Source organism: Bubalus bubalis, chromosome 8 (genome assembly GCF_019923935.1).
Source record: "Bubalus bubalis isolate 160015118507 breed Murrah chromosome 8, NDDB_SH_1, whole genome shotgun sequence".
Taxonomy (NCBI): Eukaryota; Metazoa; Chordata; class Mammalia; order Artiodactyla; family Bovidae; genus Bubalus; species Bubalus bubalis.
This window is the reverse complement of record NC_059164.1, coordinates 37,210,338-37,236,934: the sequence shown is the minus strand read 5'-3', so window position 1 is coordinate 37,236,934 and position 26,597 is coordinate 37,210,338. Positions and strand designations below refer to the sequence as shown.

Sequence of the window (26,597 nt, the reverse complement as noted above, 5' to 3'; positions counted from 1 at the left end):
TGCCAACTTTTGGCTGTAACAATAAAAATAGTCAGGCAATCTGTTAGGGATCTGCATGCAGACTATGACTACTCATGGCCCAGCATCAATGTAAGTAATGAATCTTTCTTAACCTTGGCACTACTGATATTTCTTTCTAGATGATTCTATGTTGGGAGTGGGAGGGCTGTTTTGTGAACTGTAGAATGTTTAGTGGCAATTCTGGCCTCTACCCACTCAGCACATCCTATTCTAGTCCTGTCAATCAAAAATGCCACTATACAATGTCAGATATCTCTAGGGGAAGACAGAGGCAAAACAGTCACTGGTTGAAAAATCATAGATGTTACAGGACATACAAGATGGTATCTTCAGAACGAGATCCCTAATCTATTGTTATTTAGCTTATAGAGAATGCTGGTATTTGTATGTTTTAGTGTCTTTGTCTGAATGGAAAAAGCAGAAACTTGGATGACAACTTGAAAAATAGAGCTCCTTGGATAAAGGGTGAAAGAAAAAGATATTCTAGGCTATGATAACAATCTAAGCAAATTAATAAGGAGAGGAACATATTAGATTTTGCCTTGTTATCAATTATGATCCTAAAATCAATCCCTTTATTAGATAGGATGATTCGCACCTTTTGGATTAACATGAATAAATACTCAGAAGATATTCAACCAAGATTTAAAAAACACAGTTTTATTAGAGAACATGGAGAAAAAAAAAATGATGCTTAAAACTATTAATGAGAATGTCTCTTTCAGTGCAGAAGATTAATTTTTCTAGCTTAACCTCGTAAAAATCTCGGGAAATTTTCCACAGGTGCAATAACTAAGGAAAAATCAGAGGATACGGAATTCCTAGTCTGAATGAAAAATTATGTAAATGCTAGAACTTTGTTAAAAGTTGCTTGCTATTTGAGTTCAAAAGAAGATCAATGGTGTAATTAAAAAGGGATTACAAACTTTAGAGGAAACAACAGTTATCTAGTTTGAGAAATTAATTACCCGAATCACTAAGGAAAATCAACTGGATAACTAACCTCAATAAAATTGAGAAATCCTTTCCATCTTAAAAATAATTTAAGAAAACAAGAATCAAAACAGTAACAACAAAAACCAGAAACACATATCTGATAGCTGAGTGCAAAAAACTAAGTGCATGTTTATTGTTTACTGTACTGACTGAGATTATGAGTCAGACTGTCCTTCAACTGTGCAGTATAATATACAGAACTGGAGGATAGAAATTGCTCTCAGAGTCATTTGTCTCGCCTTATTGGAATTCTCACTCATGGCCTGTATTTACTTGATTATGAGATAAGTCTTTGTCTTTGGAAGAAGAATACTACTTATACATATTATAAGTTCTCTGATATTTTTACTTCTGTTCTGTACCTGGTCATTCCTTCACATTAGGGTATAAATATCTTTCTATAAATATCTATGCCTTTTAAGTATTAGGAAGGTAGATGAAATGTCTAGGATATTTGTCCCTTCAAACAAAATAGCTCTTATAAGGAGAGTTTCACTCTCTGAAATGCCAATGAAAGCATTAATTCACCGTTAAGGGGTCTCTCTACCCTACTATCTATAATTTCCAGTTTGGAGACAAAATAGCAGTTGAATATAAAATATTCAGCATTCTGTTCAATGCATTGTATCATTAATAATGTATTCCCCAAATAGACTCATTTTTAACATTCCACCCCTACCCCTACATAGAGCTAAAATAGATTCTAAATGTTGAGTGCCAGGGCTCAGTTATTTCTACTGCTTTGAAACTCCAGTACTCTGGCCACCTCATGCGAAGAGTTGACTCATTGGAAAAGACTCTGATGCTGGGAGGGATTGGGGGCAGGAGGAGAAGGGGACGACAGAGGATGAGATGGTTGGATGGCATCACGGACTTGATGGACATGAGTTTGGGTAAACTCCAGGAGTTGGTGATGGACAGGGAGGCCTGGCGTGCTGCGATTCATGGGGTCGCAAAGAGTCGGACACAACTAAGCGACTGAACTGAACTGAACTGAAGATATACAAGGAAAATTAAAAATAACATGGAGTGACCTGTGAAAAATGAAATTCTAAATGATACCATTCTGGAAAAATACTTTGAACACTGATAAAACATCTAAAATCCACTAGTCATTGCAATATGGCACAATGCCTGGCACATACAAACAAAGCCATCAAATTTCTTCAACTAAAGTAGTGTGGAACAATTTAATAACTATTTCTATGAATCAAATGCTAAATGAGCAGTATCATCATTGCTTTGAAAATATCACTGAATGATTGAAAAAAATATAGACACCTTTAACAATAAACAGTCTTGACTCTATGGCCATGGGAGAGAATTTACCATTTGTGAATATACTTGAAATTGTTTTTTAAAAGTACTTCTTCCTTAATTGTTGTAATATTCTAGTAGCATCAAAAAAGCAAGAAACTAAATCACAAGAACTTAACAGTCAGAAAATAAAAACAAAGTAAATGAATATATTTAAAAGTCACACACACAAGTTATTTCTTAAAGTCCAGTAGTAGAGACAAAAATGTTCTCCAATTAATACTGTGAAAGTGGCACTCAATATATCATGAGACATCTTCTGCTTTGCCTTAATGCACCTCTTGTCCCAGTTTGTCTTGTTTTCTTCTGAAAGTCATTGCTCTTGGGCTGGGCAGCCAAGCAGAAAACTAGTTTCTACCTCACTGGACAGAAGCATTAGAGATGTCAGTCTGGGCAACACGTATTGTTTCTATTTTCTGGAATGTCCCAAACAGATTAATTTCTTTTCTCCTAAAATCAGTATAAGGTATTCTAGAAAGCCCTCTTAGCAGTTTTTAAGGTGATCAGTTTTTAGACATATGTGTGTGCAAGTATTTCTCCCTCCCCACTTCTACCCTCTATCCCTCCCATTTATCTATCTTTGTCATTTCTAGATTTTACTTTTTCATTGGAAAAACACACTGCTGTGTGCTACAGATATATTTCTAAGCTAGTTTTTTGCTTCATCCAAAATTGTATTTTCTTGATCACTTTCCTAGGAGAAAAGAAAATGCTTAAAGGTACTAATGACCTCCTTTTTTTTTTTTTCCTTTTAATCTCTCAACATTCAATCATCACTAGGCTTAAAATCTCTCTTCTTATAGTTACTAGTTCAAAAATTTATTGGGGCAGCAAAACATATTTTGCCTATATGTTCTTAGCTAAGCAGAAAGAAGGTGTGGAACCAGTGAGCATAAAGAGAAACAAAAAAGTAATTTAACAGCATTTGTTTAACCTAAAGGTTATGAAAACATGATAGCATAAGAATTAAAATCTGATCAAATCACTGGAAAATAAACACAGATACTTCCTATTTTCTCATTTCTATACCATTTAACTTCTGTATGTGCTGCTGGACTAGAATATGGAATGCTAAGAAAAACTATCTAACATTGATTCCTTCTTCAAGGGCAAAATCATTTACAGTTCTAATATGCTATCAAGAGATAATGACTACATCCCTTTACCAGAAAATGTGTTAATAGTTTATGCGAGCAATCTGAAGTAGAATAATCAAGTTAATACAAATTTCCAAGAATTAACATGGAAACTTATCCTAAAACATATTAATAAATATATATTAAAAAGCAAGACACATCTCTTCCTCCCTCCATTCAGCATGCTAAATATTATAATATTGTCTGCCCATGACTTACTTCATTTTGAGAACAAATTGCTGATCCACAAAGAGGGACTGGAGTGATTCCAACACTTCTATAAAATACCTCCTCATTTGAATCTCTCATTGGCAACCTCTCATCATAACAAAATTAACTGTATTTCAAATGCTTTATAATGTAAATCTCTAATTATACTACATTCTGTACATGGAGTATTAAAATGAAGATTGATTACTATTATATGTTTTCCAGAGCTTCAGATCACTAGCAATTTGAGGAATGATTCAATAACTACTTATCTAAAGCCATGAGGAATATAATGATCCTTTTAACAGTGGCACAGTCTTTACTAAATTATATTGAGATAATAAAGATATTTTATGTTTAGACTCTTGAAATATCTAACCACAAAATCATAGAAATCACTATTATTGTTTTTTATTCCTCTCTCATTGATTGATTATCCTTGGCCTAGAAAACCTTGGAACATGATATTAAAACAGTTCAGAGTTGCTTTTATCTAAACATACTCGCAGTAAATAAAAACAGATCTTCTTCATAAAGCTATGTCACATAAATAGCTTCCTTCAAATTAAATTAAATTAACAAAATTTCCTTGGAAAGTAGGACCATGGTCCTTCTGTACAAACTGGAGAAGTGTTTGGTTCTTTAGAAAATGCTATTAAGAACTAACTGATAAAGGATGGCAATTGAATTAAGTAAGTGTCAAGAAACATACAGTCATCTAAGATGATAAATCTCATGGATGGACTTTCATAAATACAATATTTTTACTAAATGTTATAGTTTTAAGAGGTTAACTTTTCAATTCTATAAATTAAGTTATATGAGAATAGAGGCATACTTTGATGGCGATTAGATGATTTTCCAAATGGATTATTAAGAAAACCTGGGGTTACTTGATGTGCATTTGAGTGAGTATTTACAGGTATCAGCTCATGCCATAAATGGGAGAACTGGGTGAAAGCAAATAAACTTTTTCTAAACTCAATATTATTTTATTAGAAATATTTCTATCATTTTAATTCCTGTTTCACACTGAATGAATTAATGCACATTTATTTATGTCAAAAGGAAAATTAATGTTGTGATGTGGGTCTTTTATGAATTATCATGAAACTCTCTACAATTAGTACTAGTAAGTACTTTAAATCTTGATTTTAGTTCGACCTTCTAAAAAGTAAATTAATGACTAACCCTTTAAAAGTAGCCTCTATGCCTGGAGACTGAGCTATGTGATTAGTGCTGAGTTTTATAAAAAAAAAAGCAGTGGGTACCTGCCTTGTCCCCATCATGTCAAAATACACCACTTACTAGATTAGAAATTAAAATTCAGTCCAACTTATTAAGAGTGACTTAGTCTATATTTTTTTCTTTCACTTGAGGAAAGAGGAGGAGAATGATGAGTATACTCTCTTTTAGCTTCAACTCTTCTCCTGTGACTGACTGCTTACTCCCTCATAAGGGTTATTTACTGTTCTTTATGAAGGTAAGCTTTTATTTGCCATTTCATAACATTTTTTCAACCAAAAAAATAGAGACAGCAGTTCTATAAGTTAGCTCTAGGGTTTCTTACATTGTGTTCAACTATCACTTTTCTTAACTGCTTTAATTTGAATCTCCAGCAAACTGTTCTTAAGGAGAAAATAAAATACATAAAAATTCCTTTTATTGTTTATAGCTTTAGACTAAGCTACCTCAGTTAACTAAACAGTTCTTTTAAGTTTCAATTCACCTCCCTCTGCTTGTTCTGGTGCTTTGCTTTCTTAATTCAAATTCTATGCACCATTCAAGACAGAGGATCAAAAAGAAAAACCCTGTTAAATAGAATAAAATGCATTTGCTACAAATGAAATTAATGTTGGGTGGATATGGGCAGGTTCAAAGAATATTTACCTAACTTCAGATTTATCATTTTTAAAATACGAATAAAATAAACGTAAAATCTACAGAAATAAATGGTTTGGATTTGTGCCAGGCAACTGCATGTGAAAATATTTTATTAGTTATACAAGGGTATAAAAGTATTAACTAGTTTATGAATATATGTATATGTATGTAGGCATATATTTCTATTATGAACATGTATTTTATGTTGAACATAATGTTAAGAAAAAGTCAAGCAACTATTACAATACATTTTGATGTCACTATCTACATTATACCTCAAAACTTTTCCAAATTTTTATATTATACTTTAGTTGCTTGTTTTTTATTTCAGCAACAGCACACGTGGCAGATTAAAGCATCCTAAATAAGTAGTAATTTTAAAAAACATAAACAAATATATGAAAGTGCATACCTGTTCACTGGGAGGGGATATATTTTTGAGAATATGCATGTAGCTTTATGTAGTCAGTTATAAACAGCATAATTATTCAAAATAAGTAGTCTACTGAATCAAGAATATTATGATAAAATACTTAGGAAGCTAATTAAATGATGCTCTGTGTTCTTAAACTGGGTCAGTAATAATCAATGCTCTATTAATTCAGACCTTCCCTGTATTAAACCAATATATCCTAATATTTAGGGCTAATTTTCATCCAAGGTCTTTTACTGAACATTAAGAACATATATATGTATCTTATAATTATGCTTATTTACATATTTTGAAATGTAGATGTTAAGAAACTATAACACAAATAATACGATTTTTTCACCCTTCAGTCTGAAAACATTTGTTTTGAAGTTAATCCTAATATATTAATCACGGTGAAATAGCAAAGGTTAACTACTAAACACCAAATTGAAGAGATCAATTAAAAAGATTTCTGGTTTTCACAGACATTTGTCTACATATGTGAAGTCATTTTGATTTTTACCAAACCCTAATGGTTAATTACTGTAAAGTATTATCTTAGTTATTTTTTGAAAAATACTTTAATATTATTTCCTATTTTATAATAATATAGCATAATAACATATAATAATAATTCAAGATTTTAATCATAGAGAGGAACTATGGCAAGAAAAGTATACTAGCAATAAAGCAGTAAGAACTATAGAAAAAAATGAGGCTTCTACTATTTAGAATTTAACTCAGATGACCATTATATCTATTTCTGTGTGCAAGAATCCCTTAGAAGAAATGCAGTAGCCATCACAGTTAACAAAAGAGTCTGAAATGCAGTACTTGGATGCAATCTCAAAAATGACAGAATGATCTCTGCTTGTTTCCAAGGCAAGCCATTCAATATCACAGTAATCCAAGTCTATGCCCCAAACCAATAATGCTGAAGAAGCTGAAGTTGAACGGTTCTATGAAGATCTACAAGACCTTCTAGAACTAACACCCAAAAAAGATGTCCTTTTCATTATAGGGGACTGGAATGCAAAAGTAGGAAGTCAAGAAATACCTGGAGTAACAGGCAAATTTGGCCTTGGAGTATGGAATGAAGCAGGGCAAAGGCTATTCAGTTTTGCCAAGAGAATGCAATGGTCAGAGCAAACACCCACTTCTAACAACACAAGAGAAGACTCTACATATGGAAATCACCAGATGATCAATACCAAAATCAGATTGATTATATTCTTTGCAGCCAAAGATGGAGAAGCTCTATACAGTCAGCAAAAACAAGACTGTGAGCTGACTGTGGCTCAGATCATGAACTCCTTATTGCCAAATTTAGACTTAAATTGAAGAAAGTAGGGAAAACCACTAGACCATTCAGGTATGACTTAAATCAAATTCCTTATGATTATACAGTGGAAGTGAGAAATAGATTTAAGGGATTAGGTCTGATAGAGTGCCTGATGAACTACGGACAGAGGTTCGTGACATTGTACAGGAGATAGGGATCAAGACCTTCCCCAAGAAAAAGCAATACAAAAAGGCAAAATGGTTGTCTGAAGAGGCCTTACAAATAGCTTTGGAAAGAAGAGAAATGAAAGGCAAAGGAGAAAAGGAAAGATATACCCATCTGAATGCAGATTTCCAAAGAATAGCAAGGAGAGATAAGAAAGCCTTCCTCAGTGATTAATGTAAAGAAATAGAGGAAAACAACAGAATGGGAACAATTAAAGATTTCTTTAAGGAAATGACAGATACCAAGGGAACATTTCATGGAAAGATAGGCAGAAATGTTATGGTCCTAACAGAAGAAGAAGATATTAAGAAGAGGTTGCAAGAATACACAGAAAAACTATACAAAAAAGACCTTAAGACCCAGATAATCACGATGGTGTGATCACTCACCTAGAGCCAGACGTCCTGGAATGTGAAGTCAAGTGAGCCTTAGGAAGCATCACTACAAAGCTAGTGAAGGTGATGGAATTCCAGTTGAGCTAGTTCAAATCTTAAAAGATGATGCCGTGAAAGTTCTGCACTCAATATGCCAGCCAATTTGGAAAACTCAGCAGTGGCCATAGGACTGGAAAAGGTCAGTGTTCATTCCAATTCCAAAGAAAGGCAATGGCAAAGAATGCTCTAACTACCACACAATTGCACTCATCTCACATGCTGGCAAAGTAATGCTCAAAATTCTCCAAGACAGGCTTCAACAGTATGTAAACCATGAGCTTCCAGATGTTCAAGCTGGCTTTAGAAAGGCAGAGGAACCAGAGATCAAGTTGCCAACATTTGTTGGATCACTGAAAAAGTGAGACAGTTCCAGAAAAACATCTACTTCTGCTTTACTGACTATGCCAAAGCCTTGACTGTGTGGATTACAACAAACTGTGGAAAATTCTTAGAGAGATGGAAATACCAGACCACCTTACCTGCCTCCTGAGAAATCTGTATGCAGGTCAAAAAGCAACAGGTCAAAAAGAACTGGACATGGAACAACAGACTGGTTCCAAATAGGAAAAGGAGTACATCAAGGCTATATATTGTCACTCTGCTTATTTAATTTATATTCAGATTACATCATGAGAAATGCTGGACTGGATGAAGCACAAGCTGGAATCAAGATTGCCAGGAGAGATATCAATAACCTCAGATATGCAGATGACATTATCCTTATGGCTGAAAGCAAGGAAGAACTAAAGAGCCTGTTGATGAAAGTGAAAGAGGAGAGTGGAAAAGCTGGCTTGAAAGTGAACTTTCAGAAAACTAAGATCATGGCATCTGGTCCCATCACTTCATGGCAAATTGATGGGGAAACAATGGAAACAGTGACAGATTTTATTTTCTTGGGCTCCAAAATCACTGCAGATGGTGACTGCAGCTATGAAACTAAAAGACGCTTGCTCCTTGGAAGAAAAGCTATGACCAACTTAGACAGCATATTATAAAGCAGAGACATTACTTGGCAAACAAAGGTCCATCTAGTCAAAGCTGTGTTTTTTCCGGTAGTCATGTATGGATGTGAGAGTGGGGCTATAAAGAAAGCTGAGTGCTGAATAATTGATGCTTTCGACCTATGGTGTTGGAGAAGACTCTTGAAAGTGCCTTGGACTGCAAGGAGATCCAACCAGTCCATCCTAAAGGAAATCAGTCCTGAATATTCATTGGAAGGACTGATGCTGAAGCTCCAAAGTCTGGTCTCCTGATGTGAAGAACTGACTCACTTGAAAATACCCTGATGCTGGAAAAGATTGAAGGTGGGAGAAGAAGGGGAAGAGGGAGGATGAGATGGTTGCACGGCATCACAGACTCAATGGGCATGAGTTTGCATAAGCTCTGTCCAGGAGTTGGTGATGGACAGGGAAGCATGGAAGGAAGCCTGGTGTGCTGCAGTCCATGGGGTCGCAAAGAGTCAGACACGACTGAGTGACTGAACTCAACTGAACTACTATTTAGAAAGCCTGTCTTTAATAAATGAGTACCTTTTCTCTCATGTATGTAAATAGTACCTTTATAAAATAGCTTATTTCATCAAACTCAGTTTTAATAGACTGATTTATGTTGCTTTCCAAAGAGAATAATGAAAAACAACCACTAAAAAATATTATTCTTCAAATCACATTTGGCCATCACAGTCATTATTTCTTAAATCTGTACATTCTGACAGAAATAAAATTGACAGAAATAAAATTTCTCAATTTAGGTTATGGAAATTACTATCTGAAATAGACATTAAAGGGTTCCAAAAATCTTAAAAATAGCTATCAAAACAGCAATCAGTGAAGCAAAACATATTCTTGTAAAAATCAGCTCATGAATACCATCTGCTTTGCAATAGGATCCTGGCTTAAACTCTGGAACAAAAATATTTTAATAAGGAATTTGCCTATTACCAAAAAGTTCCAAAATTGTTCAACAAGTCTGAGGGTAGGAAAAATCAGCTGTAACACTTGGCAGGTTTTGTATTTTTAAGACCCGATAGAGGTGAAACATTTTAAATGTAGCTTATTTTAGTGCAAAAAGTTGCATGTATCACTACTGATAAAACATGTGCTATTTCTGAAATATATTTCTTTTTTGACAGAAAAATCTTTTTTTAAGACAGATAAATTGTAAAGGATATGTCTAGCTCTGAAAAAATTCTTTGAGAGTACACTGCTAGGTCTTTCAATGGCTGTTACTTTCTCTCCTGATTTTGTAGAGAACATTCTACATTTTCTTTTTTGGTGTTCTTGATCATTTGGGGTCATGATGTAAAAAGTCTCACTGTGTAAAAGTACTAAGCCAAAACCATTGACTGTGTAGATCACAACAAACTGTAGAAAATTCTTAAAGAGATGGGAATACCAGATTATCTTACCTGCCTCCTGAGAAATCTGTATGCAGGTCAAGAAGCAACAGTTAGAACTGAACAAGGAACAACAGACTGGTTCCAAATAGGGAAAGGAGTAGTCAAGGTTGTATACTGTCACCCTGCTTAAAAGTGAAAGGGAAAGTTGCTCAGTCATGTCCAATTCTTCGTGACCCTCATGGACTGTACAGTCCATAGAATTCTCCAGGCCAGAATACTGGAGTGGATAGTCTTTCTCTTCTCCAGGGAATCTTCCCAACCCAGGGATTGAACCCAGGTCTCCTGCATTGCAGGCGGATATCTTACCAGCTGAGCCTCAATGGAAGCAGAGTACATTATGCAAAATGCCGGGGTGGATGAAGCACAAACTGGAATCAAGAGTGCCGGGAGAAATATCAGTAACCTCATTCTCAATGACACCACCCTTACGGAAGAAGAAGAAGAACTAAAGAGCCTCTTGATGAAAGTGAAAGAGGAGAGTGGAAAAGCTGGCTTGACACGGAACGTTCAGAAAACTAAGATCATGGCATCTGGTCCCATCACTTTATGGCAAATTTATGGGGAAACAATGGAAACAGTGACAGACTATTTTCTTGGGCTCCAAAATCACTGCAGATGGTGACTGCAGCTATGAAACTAAAAGACACTTGCTCCTTGGAAGAAAAGATATGACCAACCTACACAGCATATTAAAAAGCAGAGACATTATTTTGCCAACAAAGGTCCATCTAGTCAAAGCTATGGTTTTTCCAGTAGTCATGTATGGATGTGAGAGTTGGACTATAAAGAAAGCTGAGCCCCAAGAATTGATGCTTTTGAACTGTGGTGTTAGAAAAGACTCTTGAGAGTCCCTTGGACAGCAAGGAGATCCAACCAGTCCATCCTAAGGAAATCAGTCCTGCATATTCATTGGAAGGACTGATGCTGAAGCCAAAACTCCCATATTGACCACCTGATGGGAAGAACTGACTCATTTGAAAAGACCCCGATGTTGGGAAAGATTGAAGGCAGGAGGAGAAGGGGATGACGGAGGATGAGACGGTTGGATGGCATCACTGAGTTGAAGGATATGTATCTGAGCAAGCTTCGGGAGTTAGTGATGAACAGGGAAGCCTGGTGTGCTGCAGTCCATGGGGTCATAAAATGCAAGACACAACTCAGTGGCTGAACTGAGCTGTGTGAAAGAAAAAGGGCATGAGGAACACATTTTGTTGCTCTGGTTTATGAAAATTTCATACATGTGATGCTAGAGATAATTGCTTCTCCCCCCACCACACACACAAATGCTGGATTGAAATATATTTTAGAAAGTGTACTGTCATCTTTTTATCAAAAGAAGAAAAACGTAGAAGGAGAAAGCAGAAGGAAAAACTCAACTCCACAAAAGGTATAGTGAAAGTATGAATCAAATCTCATTTATTTGTTTTGCTTTCTTTTTTTTTTTTTTTGGTGTTGTTTTGTTTTAAGTGGGAGTGAGGAATTGGTGAATTCACCTAAATTAAAAGAAGTTTGATGGAAAAAGTGGCCTGTTCATTTTTTTGATTCATCATATTAATATATTGTTGTAGAGAACCTACTGTGAGCCAGGCATTTTTCTGGGTATAATAAACATAAAAATGTGATCATGTAAAACAAAAATCCCCACTCATAAATTCTGGTTAGGGAAGCAAAGACAATAAATGAAATAATAAAGGAAAAGACACTGTACTTTTGACAATATGTGATATGGAGAAAACCACAAAGGGCGTGAGGATCAGAGTGTTAGAAAGGTAGGTGGTTTTCAACTAGTCACGTAAGAATGGCCTCAATACCCAAAAGGAATAAATTTAAAATGGCTATAAAGAACAGGAATCTAATATCCCTAGAGTAGCACCATTATATACTCCATAAACTAGGAAAGACAAATAGTTACTACGAGATTTAAGAATTTTTTTCTACTATCCCATAAAGTAAAGGTCTTTAATGATAATAAGTTTTTGCTGAGGAAACAGAGAAATCGCCAAATGTTCCTGCATGAGGAAAGGGAATCAAGGTTACTGGATATCTGCAATTGCCAGACTTGGGATGGGAAGGTTGTGTTACTTTCAATCATTACAGATGGTTTGATAACTCTATACTAGTGGTCACTCATTTTTAACTATTTGGCTCCCATAAAACATTTTAATTGAAGAGTTTCACTGATACAAATTAGAAATAAATCTTTGTGTGCATACTGTTTTTAATCAAAAAGCTTATTTCTTTTTGTGCTTTTTCTAAATTAGAATGAAAATAAATTATTTTCAAGTGGTATCTAAATAGCTAGCTCAACCCCATGAGAAGGAGTACATTTCTGAATATTTTAGTTGTATCTTTTGGGAATTTTTCTGAGGAGCGAACAGAAAAACTCAAGGAAAAAGGTGGCAATTTTTTTTTCATCTTTACGCAGAGTTAAAATTTTATATTTGTAAAAGGAAGAAGACTACATGATAAAAGTGTTTGGTTATATAAAGTTGCCAAAAATAGAATTCAGCTTGGGGACTGTGACTTTGATAGCAAAATGACAAAGTCTGGAAAAGAGATACAGTTCACCTCTGGCAGACATAGGGGAATATTACATAACTCAATGAAAATATGTCAGATGACTCCTTGCACCAGTTAGGCCCACTGTGTACTATTTTATGATTTTATGTTAATTCTTGCTAATTTAAACAATTAAATATATAAGATATCTTAGGGTTAAGCATGAACTCAAAGTGCCAGTGAAACACTAACCAGATGATACAGGCTCCTGGCTTGGAATTTCTGTGTCAAAAGTGTAACTACAATTCCATGATGGAAAAACTCTATCAGTTAAAGGATCTCAGATGCTTGGATTCCTACAGAGTGGGAAAGGAATAAATTTAAATCTCTGATGTTCCAAATTTCAGAATTAAGACAAATGTTTGGAAACTCCAGGGAAAGAGATTTTATTCATATGGAAGAATTTTGTAATAATGAAAGGTCTCCCATAAACTTGTGAGATAGCTGCTAAGAAAAAAATAACTGCATATGGAAAGAGGACCAAAAGCAAACAAACCACAGAACAGTCCACATTTGCCTATGAAGAAACGAAAAGGGCAAAACAGTGCTTTGATGTGTCTCATTGGTTAAAAAACAAAACAAAACAAAAACACCAAGCTTTGTTGGAGTGCTGATCCTTAGTACCTCAGAATGTGAAACCACTCAGACACAAGATATTTACAGGTAATCAAGTTAAAACAGATCTTTAGTGCTGACCTAATCAATAAGACCAGCGTCTGATAAGAGGGGAAATTTGGACGTAGAGACAGCCATACAGAGAGGGAAGACAATGTAAAGAGACACAGGCAGACCACCTTCTGTAAGACAAGGAATGCTGGAGGCTAGCAGAAGCTAGGAGAGAGGCCTGCAACAGAAAGAACGAACCCTGCTCACACCATGATTTTGGACTTTTAGCCTCTAGAAGTGTGACAGCACATTTTTGTGGCTTAACTTACCGAGTTTGTGGTACCTTATTACAAGAGCCCTAGCAAATGAATACAACAGTGGGGCAAGGAGAACAAAATGATCACAGTGGTGGGAGGTCAGGCATGAACTCTGCCTTATCCTGTATGTTTTATAGAGTTTACCACAGTGTTTAAAAAAGACCAATGAATGGATGAATGTGATAATGAGAGAATGCAAGCAAGCTAAAAAATGAATAAACCTTATTGACAGGGGTTTAAATTAGAATTTGGGGGAGAACAGAGGAAATGGCAAGATAAAAAGACAGACACAAAGCATGGTACTGAATTAGCAAAAAACAAACAAAAACAACAAAATCAGAAAATGTCCCATAAGCCTCAGAAGAGACAAATAGAGAATAACTGCGAAGTGCAAGTTTAGCATTCTTTTTATTTTATTTATTTTTTAAATTTTATTTTATTTTTAAACCTGAAACACTGTATTAGTTGGCCAGGTTACAGGTTCATTAAGGAATCATGATAAAGGCACTAGCCTACTCTGGGCTTTGTTCCTCATCTGTAAGGCATCTGGACTGTCTAATAGCTAAATACTGTTTAACTTGTGCTCAGTGGTGCAAATATCTATATGAAACCAAAGTGGAACTAACACTTTAAGTATAGGAAGTATCAGTACAGATTATCAAAAGGACTTGCTAGAATGGGTCTGCTAAGTCACTTCAGTCATGTCTGACTCTGTGCGACCCCATAGACGGCAGCCCAACAGGCTCCACCATCCCTGGGATTCTCCAGGCAAGAACACTGGAGTGGGTTGCCATTGCCTTCTCCAGGATGGGTCTAGACTGTGATAATGAAAAGGTAACCAGCTGGAGTCTTTTAATGCATGTCTTAACCCACTGCTTCCATGCAATCCTTCCTTTAATACATTTATTCAACAAATATTGAAGGCTTGCTTTGTGTTGGGTGCTGTTCTAGGCTCTTGGATTATAGCAGCTAACAAAACAAAGTTCCTGCTTTTGTAGAGGTTATGTTCTACAGGATAGAGTAGATGATTTGATTAAATATGTACTAACACATTAATATACATGTTTGGAGGGTGCAGGAATTCAAGGTGATAGGTTTATTTAGAGACTGAAGTAAGGAGAGCTTTTCTGTGGAAGTGAAATTTAACCAGAAATCTGTACACAGGAGTGAGTCAGACAACCATTTGGGGAGAGACAGCTCCTAACAGGCTTCCTGGGTGGGGATGAAGCATACCCAAAGACCAGCAAGGTCAGTGGTTGGAGCAGAGTGAGAAGGAGTGGTAAATGTGGAGAGTGACCAATGAGGCTGTGAGACAAGCAGAGACCAGATCACAAGGGTCCTTGCTAAGATATCTCTAATATACCCTGATGAATTTCTGAGAATCTACTTGAGAGTGTGTGAAATAATCTGATGTAAACTTTAGAAAATCAGTTTAGAGGTGCAGTTTAGAGAACAGACTGTAAGGAAGGCCGGAGAAGGCAATGGCACCCCACTCCAGTACTCTTGCCTGGAAAATCCCATGGACAGAGGAGCCTTGTAGACTGCAGTCTATGGGGTCACAAAGAGTTGGACATGACTGAGCGACTTCACTTTTACTTTTCACTTTCATGCATTGGAGAAGGAAATGGCAACCCACTCCAGTGTTCTTGCCTGGAGAAATCGAAGGGACGGGGGAGCCCGGTGGGCGGCCGTGTATGAGGTCGCACAGAGTCGGACATGACTGAAGCGACTTAGCAGCAGTAGCAGTAAGGAAGGCAAGAGTGGAGGAGTCCAGGGCCTAGGACATAGTGTAAATAAAAAATGATGGTGGGTTGGGTTAGGCTCCCCACAGGCAAGGGAAGTAAAACCAAACCTGAACTCAGCAAATTAGATCCCCTGGCACCTGTCCCTTATTTATCTTTCATTTACAGTAAATCCTTTTCTCCTCCTCTTTGTTTTCTGTCTGTTCATCAGTGTGAACCCTTGTATATCTGTTTCCTCTAGAATGACTTCCATTTTGTTCTTCATGGTCCAACAGAGATCTCACCTTCCTGTTTGAGAACTTCCTCCCTTGAAACATTTCCTGGTACTTCCAGGAAGAGAACTGACTACAGAATGTCTTGCTGTATGAAACTGATCTTTCATGTTACTATGTTGTCTCAATGTTGATTGGATGGTATAATTTTTTTTTCAATTTTATTGGTTTGAGAAAATTAACAATATGGAAATTACTGAGCTAAACAAACTTGCATTACCATGAATATCACTTAGATTATTCTTTTCAGTACAACTAATATTTAGTAATTTGTGTTTATAATTGAGAGACTGGTTTTAGTTTAAAATGAACACAAGGAATGTTTAGAAATTTTCCAAGAAATAAATTATAAAATTCCTCTCTTAAATCAGAGTATCTAAAGTGCTAAGAACACTGCCTGTATATAAAATGGTCTACCTTATGCATGCAATAAAACAGTATTTTTGAGTTGGTATACAATTATTCCATATTGAAGCCTGCACTGAGTGTGACCACTTAGAAAAAGGAACTACTGGGTTGTGTTCCAAAGCTCAATACACTTAGGATTTTTCAGGCTCAGAGTATTATTTGGTAATTCTATCCAACTTCTTCTAGGATTAGATAGTTAAAAAACATCACCATTACAATCAATAATACAATACATACAACCCATTGTATCTTTCATTTCATACTTCTAAAACCCAAGAGAATACTGTGAGGAAAAATGTTGACACCTTGAATCTCTTCTATACCTGTGTTCATTTGAATTAAGAGTATAGGGTGAAATGTTAAATTAATGGTCAATACACCGCGTGGAGAAGGCTGTTCTTTCTGTGACAGAAGTCTTGAGTATAACTTTAAAATACTGCTAAAAATGTATTTTCAAAGATTTCTAGATAACTCTTTAGGTGAATTCATAGGTCACTAATGTAAAAATAAATACCTATACATTACAACTAAGTTAAAAATATTTCTCTCAATATATTTATTTCTAGAAACAAAGCCATACACAGAAACTGAATGAAATCTTAATGTAGAAGTGGTTCCCTGACTTACAAGTTATAAGTAAATTAAAAAAAAAAATTATGACCTCTATCCCCCCCATGAAGACAGTTTATACACTCTTTTTGAGAAAGTACATAATAACAAAATGCCCCTACGAAACTGGAACACTTAGATAAGAATTTTAATTTATTAGTATAACTATTAATATGCCTATATACCTAAAAATTGGCTTACAGTTACATATAATGGCACATTTTTCAGCCCACAGCCAGTGTTGAACACATTTGGGTCAGTCGCAATACAGTAATTTCTCAGAAAAACCTATTTAAAAGCTTCAGGGTTTTAAGATCTAGAGTTTAGAAAGCAGTGTAATTAGGGGAACTTTTAATATAAACATAAATCTTGTTTTCAATAGAACTATTACTTTATTAATAACCTTCCAGTGATACATATTAGGTTTTCTTGAAGTAGATAACCTGCTTTTTACCTGATTATTAACATTCCTTATTCCCAGTTATAGAGATCTTCACAAATATGTCCAACATTCCTATATATGTTCCTTTCACTTTGAAGCATATTTTAAATACACTCAAATTATTAAACTTAAATAATTAACAATTAAACCTATTTGAAGAAACATAAAAATTAATTTTTCTTCTGTAAGCACTAAGATTAAGGCTTACCTGACATTAGATTCAGAAAATTGCCAGAAACAAAATAAGTGTGGATGAACTATGAAGGTTAAACTACACTTTATGCCCTGATGCTGCTGCTGCTGCTAAGTCACTTCAGTCATGTCCGACTCTGTGGGACCCCATAGACGGCAGCCCACCAGGCTCCCCCGTCCCTGCGATTCTCCAGGCAAGAACACTGGAGTGGGTACTTTATGTCCTAGAAATGCTTTATTTTGAGCAGCAAAGATTAACATTCTGGCAGAAGGAAGAATAGATTGATTAAATGATCTTCAAGGATCCTCCCACTAAAAATTCCAGTATCCATGGGTTTAAATTTTTGGTCATCCTTTGCCTTATCTATTTATTCAATACTTATTCTATCATATATGAATATTAGTTATATTCACTGAAATCAGCCTACAATTGACACTTGGGAGATTTCAAAATTAGAACAAAATGTTCAATCTCATTTATCACAAAATAATGCACACTTTTCTCATTTTTTCTTTTTTTTTCTTTGTATTTCTACATGGATGTATACTTTTCTGCTTACCACTCCCCTGACCCCCCCCCACCCCGCCCTAAATTTTCTAATGAAATAGTCCTTACTGAAATTTAGAATTAGGTACCAGGAGTGTCACGGCCTCCTAAACTCTGCAAACACACAGTTAACATCAACTCAGCCATTGTCTTCTAACTGAAAAGAAGCACTCTTACCGTGTAGCCCTCGGTATACTGAAAAGGAGCCCTGGAACTTTCGTCTGCTGTTGGACTCAGAGGCTTGGGGTCAGACATGGAGCGCTGCATCATCTTGGCTGTCTTAGGACTTGCTGGGGGAACTTTAGCCATATCTGGATGCAGTACTTTTTGTGGACTTATATCATCAGGGAGGGGTTTCTCATAAGGTACAAAGGCTGATTCTAAGGCTTTGCCTGGTGAAAGTGGTGAGATGGGAGAATAAAGGACTTTTGGAGATTTGGGTGGGGAAGGAGCCAGCTGTAGTGTGGAATCTGCCCGGAGGTGAGATGAATAACCAATTTCTAAAGGTGTTGGGCGTTTCTTGTCTTTGGGTGGAGAGGTGGCACTCAGATATTGAGGACTTTGTGTGTCTGAATCTGCTTCTGTTTGACATCCTAAACTGCCCCCTTTGTAAGTCTTTTCAGGTGCTGAAATGTGTTTAATTATTTCTACCTTGGCATCCACGCGTGCCCGTATCGAAGGCGTTCTTATGGTTCCAACTGGTTCAGTTTGCACAGATATCTCTGCTACTGTTTGAACGGCTATGCTGGAGACTTTGGAAGGGGTTTTGGCCTTGTCCGCCTCTGCAGGGCTGTCACCATATTTCCCTACACGAGCTTTCCTCCTAGATCTAGTAGGCATGTCCCATTCATCCTGATCTTCGTCATCCGTTTGGACACTTGTATCAACACTCTTTTTAGTTTTCCTTCTCCTACTCACATAACTCCGATCTGCTGAATCTTCATCATCAGTCTGTACCCCACTGTCCACTATCTTTTTAAAGCAGCGGGGGTCATCTGCCAGATTTTCCCCCATCTCGTCGTACTGGCCACGGACTTTAGCTCCAGAACTTCTCTTCTTGGGTTGTTTCTCCTCTTTGACGATTACATCTGTCAGAGGTATTTCTGAAACAGTACTCAGGATGCCAGGTGGGGCAATGTACTGAGTCACCCCATCAGACTGAACTGTGTACCATCCCTGGCTCTGTGGTATTTCAATTGCCACCACAGCTGAGGCTGTGGTGGTTGCATCTTCGGTTGCCCAGAACTGACCACCTTCTGGGGCAACATACTGACCTTCCAGGATGGCCTGGTCTGCAGTGGTCTGTGGAGAGGCAGTTCCAGAAGGGTCATAGTTATACTGGTAGACCTGGCGAATCTTCTGCTCCTCCAGCTGCTGGTGAAGCTGTTGCTGCAGCTGTTGGATCTGTTCCAGCTGCAACTGTTGCTGCGCTAATGTCTCCTGCCTCATCATGAACTGGGCTTGCCGCTCCTCTTCTTGCTGATAGAGGAGGTGCTGCTTCATTGACTGCAGCTCCTCCAGCTTCTTTTGAACCATGATCTTTTCCTGTTCTCGGAACCTTTGAATCTCCTGCCGTTCCCACTCCAACTCCTCAGCAAAACGCTGTTGCTTGATCTTTTCCAGTTCCAAGAGCTCACGCTCCAAGTCTAGCTGTTGTTGTTGCTTATCTTCCTCGGGGATGATTAAAAGCGCACTTTCCTCTCCCACCACTTCAGAAAATACTTCAGACGCTGTGGTCAGGGTGGGAACTGAGTCTATTGTCTCAGCTGTGAGAGTCTCCATAGTGATAGTCTGCAAACTGGCACTGATATCAATACCAGTGACTTCAATGTCTGTTTCAGATGCACCAGTTGTTAGGAAATAGGATCTAGGCATGGGCTGGCTTTGGTGCAGGGCGGACAAGGAAGTCACGGCGTCATTTGTGTGCACACCAGATAAATCCCTCATGGTGGTGCTGAAAATGGAGCCAGGCTGTGTGGTGATAGCAAACGTGGAAGGAATTGGAGTTGCTACTGAAGAATAGACAACTCCATTAGACGACCTCAAAACACTGCCCACACCATACTGGGGTCCTGGAGGTGGAGTCATTCTTGCTGTGGAATACTGTGGGGTACTAATCCCAACTCCTGAAATGACTTGTCGAGTTTCTGGATATGGACCTGTAGTCTTGCTTGAATAATCCATTACCTCACCTGAAATACAGGGGAGAGTTATAGTCCAGTTCCTAGAATGAATGATGTTTTTGGGGTTGGAAAGCCCTCTCAGTCTTGAAGAACATAATGAACAGGACTGCATGCAAATCCACAGGTTATTAACCTACTCAGGTGCAGAATAAAAGCAATGTTGAACATGCAGGCACATGCAGGCGACTTTGGGTGGAACAAATTTAAAAAAAAAAGTGGAGAAACAAAAATGCACATGTACTCCAAAATATATTGCCAAAACATCCAAAGAAAGATAAAAAATAACAAAATTGGAAATAAGACCACATTGTCATCCTGAAATGAGATGAGGAACACCATGATATTTCAAAGAAAGGTCTGTTGCTACATCATACTGACCTGTAGTAATTCTCCCTGAAGTAAGATCTACTGCTGCATCAGTTCCTCCAGAATAATCAAAAGCATTCTTACTTTTATAGAAAAAATGTCCAGCTTCTGCTAAATTAGTGTCAGACATGGAAGGTTTCATTCCCCCAATCCCTCTATAACCATATGGCCCTGATCGATCATATTGATAGTGATCATCCCTATAACCAAAACGATCTTCAGGAAGAGTGGTTGCAGGCTGCTGTGCTGTGCAGCTTCTTCCAAAGGGTAACTTATAAACCATATCACAGCACACGGCTCTTCTTCCTGCGGTCAGATCAACAGGTTTTTCATCATCTTCTATTATTTTAGTCACCACATTTGAAGAAGCTTCATCCATTGTTACAACTGTTCTATGGGTTTTGGAGGTACTGAGATCCACTACTTCCCCATCAGTGATGCTCTGGGATGTGGAGCTATCAGTCCATCCATTTGTGACACCAACAGGAGGTGCGGTAACAGGTTTTGTAGGAGCTGATGTCACTGGGTGTGCAGAAGTACTTAAAGATAAGTTTATTGGTGCTTCCTCCCTAATTGTAGGAAAGGTCTGGCCACTTGGTACTCTGTATAGTGGCTCCACATGCTTTGATGTAGTAAGCTGGAGTGGTGCTGCTGTTGCAAGTTCTAGACCCACTAGGCTTTCTGTGCCTGTGGTGTAACTTGCAGTAGCTGTGCACGTAACAACAGTCACTGTCTCGGTAACCAGGGATATAGGAGTCACGCCTGATGAAGTTGCACTGAGATTTATAATTGAGGGTTGGACAGCACTAATTTGTCTCCCATACATTTCACTTGTTGTGGTCTGCCTCTTCACATCCACTGCAGAGGCAGAAAGATCCATACATTTTTCAGTTACTTTAACATCTACTTTGGGTACTGTACGCAGGTCAATGGCATCACCAACAAGTTGCAACTGGACATCTTCTTTATGCTGCTGCTTCTCTAAACGGAGGTGATCTAGAGCAAGAGGTTCTGGAGGAAAGGATATAGAGACACTGCTGAGACCAACACTAGGGACTGTACTTCTTGCTGTTGGAACCTCAGCCTTGGAAACTTCAGTTGGGTGAAACTGTGTAACTGAAGCTGAAGTTGCTTGAAATGAAGACAGTGTTGTGACCGGGATAGCAGCAAAGGTCTCCAAAGCTCTGGAGATGTACAGGCTCTGTTGTGAAGAAGTTGATATTTCCACAGCTGTCATAGGAGGAACTACAGAAAATACTGGTTCCATGGAAATCAGATCTTTGGGGGGTGATCCCAACGGCCAACTGGTAATAGCTTGACTAGGTGAAGAATCTGTTGGAGTGCCAGGTTCAGATGGCAATGTGATAACCACATAAGTTTCCATAAGAGACTTGGAAAATCTTGGCGAGGACTTGTTAGAGTGAGGGGAAAGTGGAGAGGTAGGGGAAGGCAATTTATAGTCTGCTGATGTCACTAAATTTAATGTCATACTTGTAGTTAAAGGTAGACCTGTTGGTTTGGGGTATGTATCTGTTAGTTTTGGGGTAGTGACTGGAGGTTGAGGAACTGCTGGTTTAGGAGCAAGTGGAGGTTTGCTTGGTTCGGGTCTATGTGTAAATACAAGTCCAGATGGAATTAAAGATGGCTTAGGAGGAACAGGAGGAGGTGCAGTGGTATACACTTTTGTCATAGGTAACCCATCACTTCTGGGAGCAGACGTGGTCTCCACTGTAGTAACAGAATCTACTAGAGATGTAGCTGCTGTAGTTGCACTCACTGGAGCTGTAACCGCTAACTTTTTTCTAGGATGAATAGTTGGTTTAGGTGAGGTTGGTGGAGGAAGAGGTGGGGGAGGAGGAGGAGGGGGAGGGGGAGGAGGTGGAGGAGGGGGAGGAGGAGGAGGAGGGGGTTGGGCTGATACGTCCAAAGAAGAACTTCGAAGGAATGGACGAGTTTTAGTTGGAAGAGAGAAAATGGGAGGAGTGCCAGATGGTAGCTGAGATGCAGGTTTTGCTTGACCCAAAACCTCTTCAGGTAAAAAGCATGTCGTTGAAACCTGCTCCTTCATTGTTAGAGTTTTTACAGAAGAAGGTGTCTGATCAAACACAGTGTCAGGTAAGCTAATTTCTGTCAGTTCAGCCTCAGACTCCTTCCTACTATCTCTATAAGCTTCCAAAACTTCCAGAATAAGTCCATCCCCTGTTTCCTTTCTGGCCTTCTTCACTGCATCTTTTTCAGATATAGATAAGTCAGTAGAAACAGTGTCAGCAATTAGCCCCCCGAGTTTAGTTCCTACAGATTCTATGAGAGAAGGTTCTATATCAGATAAGGAAATCACAATGTGATCTTTACTAGTTCTACCATCCTGTATGGTTGTCTGATCTAAAGGTATATTTATGTCTTCTGGATAGTCAATAATGCTGCCTGGGAAATATGTTGATGAAGAAATTTCCTCAGCATCTTCAAATTTAGCTACAATGTCCACTGGCTCAGTATAAACTGTGGTCATGCTATCCAGGGTAGTAATGGGTGAAGAGCTATCTGTGGTACAAACTGAAGAAACAGATGATGTGAGAGAGGGTGTGTCAGAGGGTGGCACTGATGTAGCACTTTCTGAAGGTTCAGAATAGGTCAAAATCAGTGATTCATGAGCAATTATCTCTTGGATTTCTCTTGTATAATCAGTCACATATTCATCCTCAATTTCTTCTGCTGAAAAATGTTGGGTTATTTTAACATCTGGGATGGAGAGTGTTGTGCTGCTGGTTGAATCTGTAAGAGATGCTCCGGAGAGAACACTTGATGTCAAAGATGCATCAGGTACCCTATCAAAGTCCACAGTGGACTCTGTCATATCATCTCTGATGAGGGGCTGGGTTGGACTAGATCCAGGTGTTAACTGCATCTGTTGTCTTTTCATGAGTTCTTCATAGGCAGCATCAGCATCTAATAATTTTTTTTCTTCACTGGTAGAAGTTACCATACTACCCAGATCGACAATCTCATGACTTTCTGGGATGATAAAAGAACTTGAAACGATGTCTTCTTGAGGCAAAACAGCATGTAAATTTTCTAACTCATAAAACTCTTTCTGGAGGTCTGTGATTTTCTGCATGGGATCTTCATAAATCTGTTCTGGAAGTCTCATTTTTTGCTCTCTCCCTCTCTGCTGCAAAAATCCATTTTCTTCTTCTTGCCTTGTGAGCAGACTGCTGTCAACTGAACCATTGTATGTGTCTTCTACTAAAGACTCATAAATATAATCTTCTATTAGCATCCCACCATACAAAGGCTCTTTTTCAAACATTTCATCTCGTTCATTTGCAGCTGGAAAAGCTTTATATTTCTGGCTTTTATGCATCATTTCTTCATACATCTCCTCAGCACTTTTTAATGCCTTTTGGCCACCTTCTTTCTGCATAATAGATTGCTCATCTGTCGGTGAGTATAAAGACACAGCTGTGGGCAATTTATAAACTTTTTGTACTTCGATTATTTTTTCTGGGCTTATTTCAAAGCCTTCTGGGTCTGACTCTATGCTAGGTGAATATTCAGAACATGAAGATCGATGGAGCTCCTCCATTTCTGCAGCCTGACGTAATTCTTCTGTTGGAGACGCGTCTTCGATGGGAGAGAGATTACTGGGTGGTGTCTTTGGTCTTTCCCTCCTTCTCTGAGCTCGAAGTTCATCTTTGTCTTTCTTTGATTTCTTACTAGAACTCTTTCTTTGCTGCTGTTCTAATTCCCGTTGCTTTTCTTGCTCCTTCAATAATTCTTCTTCTTCTCTCAATTCTTCTTCCTCTGAAGAATCTTCAATGGTAGGTAAAAGAGGGCCGTGTGATCTATGTCGAGCTTTGCGTTGTTGTTTGCTCTCTCCTTTTTTGTGACTTGGACTACTATCACTGTCTTCATCAAGAGAAGAAACGGATGTAGGGGATGTGCCAGGAGTGAAGCTGGAAGCATGAAGACTAGAAGATCCTTCCCCCCTTGATCGATCTTCTGGAGAGTCTGTCAGGCTTTCCATTTCTAATTCTGGCTCGTCGTCAAAATACAAAGCTGTTTTTTTCTGTGATGACTCTGCAGAGTATTTATCGGCTATCGTGCTGTTGAGTTCAATTGTTTTAAATCGACGGAGTCCTCCTCCTCCGGCAACTACAAGTTCTTCACTCTCCTGACTTTTAGTTTCTCTGTATTTAAGCTCAGGACTTTCATCAAAGGTCTCATCATCTTCATCATGCCAGGAATGGCGTCTTCCTGCATCGTCATCAAAGCTTGCACTACTTTTTCGAGTCAGTCGCCTGTGTTTCCCTCCTGTTCCTTTCCCCTTCCCTCTGGTTTCTTCCTTCTTCTGGCTTTCTATACTACTGCTAATCTCTTTGAGCTGGTTCCTAATGAACTCATCGTCTTCAGAATCTGAAACATCTTCATCAGCACTCATTTCTATGATTTGCTTTCGAATGAAGTCCTCCTCTTCCCCTGATCCTTGGCTGTCTTCCTGTTTATACTCATCACTGCTTGATGAGCCAACACTAGTCCTCCCTTTTCTTTGCGGAACGGGTGAGTTTTCGCTCTCACTACTGTCTTCAATTGAATCATAAGGCTGTCTCCTTGTAGCCAACTCGTCAACAAATTCAGGCTTTTCTTGGTCCTTTCTGGAAGGAATGTCTTGTTGGCTCTCTTTTTTAAAAGTGTCTCCTTCTTCTTGACTCTCTTTGAGCTCCTCCTCTGAAACTGTAGATTCCAGTTTTTCCACTAAACTCTGAGTTTTCTGCTGGTCCTTAGGCTGCTCAGGAGAAACCTCATGGGGCTGTGTTTTCTTTTCTGACTTTTCTTCAACAAGTGTACTTGCCTGAGCTTCTAAAATAGATAGGACTGTACTTTCTAACTTAGCCAAATCTGAGGGGCTGGAAGGGCTGCTTTCTTGTGAAAAGGAGTCCTTTTTGAGTCCCTTGAGCAAATCCTTTTCATCACTGGGAATAAGACTTGGAATTTCACCAAGTGAACTTGATATTCCATCAGAAGAATATCCTGTGTCACTAAGACCTTGTGGGCTTTTCGGCTGCTGAGAACTTGAAGTGTCTGATTTGTCATCTTCCTTTTCCTAGCAGGGAGGAAAAGATACAGGAAAACTTAACATGGGTAAACTAATAACACAGCCTCCCCATTACTCTCAAATAAGTATTACTGAGGAGAAATTATAGGACTTTTTCAACTATATAACAGTATTTTTAAAAAAATCTATGAGCACAGAAAATAAAAATAGTTGATACATATTAAGGTTAGTTTTCATTTAACTAAAGTTTAATCAAATGTCAGTTCTCAAGCACAACTTATTTTATTTCATTGATATATCATTGTATATCTCAAAACCATTTTCCTTCAAAAACATGATTATCTTTCTCAGTACATTTACTTTGGGTAAGAAGTCAAATGGCCAAAGGAAATCTTTAGTAAGTTTCTCTTAACATAATTAATACTTTTGGATTATTAGGATAGGCAAACAAAGAATCAGAGAATGGGCTTTGTACTTGGCTATAAACTGTATGGGATATATTTACTTAACAGAAATAAGCAGGTAACATGACCATAATAATATTCATCTCACCTACTGCAAAGGATTTTATTTATTTATTTTTTTGAGATAGAGAGGTCAAAAAGGCATTGCCTTTTAAAGACACTCTGAAAGATGTAAAATGCTATATTTCACTTCGTATGATTGTTACTCTCTATATCAATATTGCTAATCTCTATATCACAATTGTTAAGCTCTGTATCACTTGAAATGAATGTTTAGAAATTGTAAAATTCAAAAAAGCTATGTGATCATTGGTCTGACTGAAAGAGAAATACCTGTTATTTTTCTACAGTTATTAGATCATATCTTCAGCATCCCATCTCAAAGAAATTTAATAAATATTATTTATAAATGTCTACAGACTTGAATATACTTGAAATTTTACCTTCACCTTACCCTAGTCATTTTACATTCATTTCCATTTCAATATCTGTCTTTATGGATAAAGATGTATCTTGAGCATA

At 37.7% G+C, this 26,597-nt stretch overlaps 1 protein-coding gene across 3 annotated transcripts in view; it reads right to left on the bottom strand.

Moving 5' to 3' along the window:
* Window positions 1-26,597, bottom strand: part of PCLO (piccolo presynaptic cytomatrix protein) — a 391,256-nt gene that overhangs the window by 167,805 nt on the left and 196,854 nt on the right. For all 3 annotated transcript variants that reach the window (XM_025291036.3, XM_044946575.2, XM_045166378.1), the window contains exons 5-6: window positions 20,571-25,659; window positions 18,187-20,201 (exon numbers count right to left, since the gene is read on the bottom strand). In XM_025291036.3, the coding sequence (XP_025146821.3) occupies window positions 18,187-20,201; window positions 20,571-25,659 (7,104 nt within the window). The remainder of the gene's footprint in view (window positions 1-18,186; window positions 20,202-20,570; window positions 25,660-26,597) is intronic.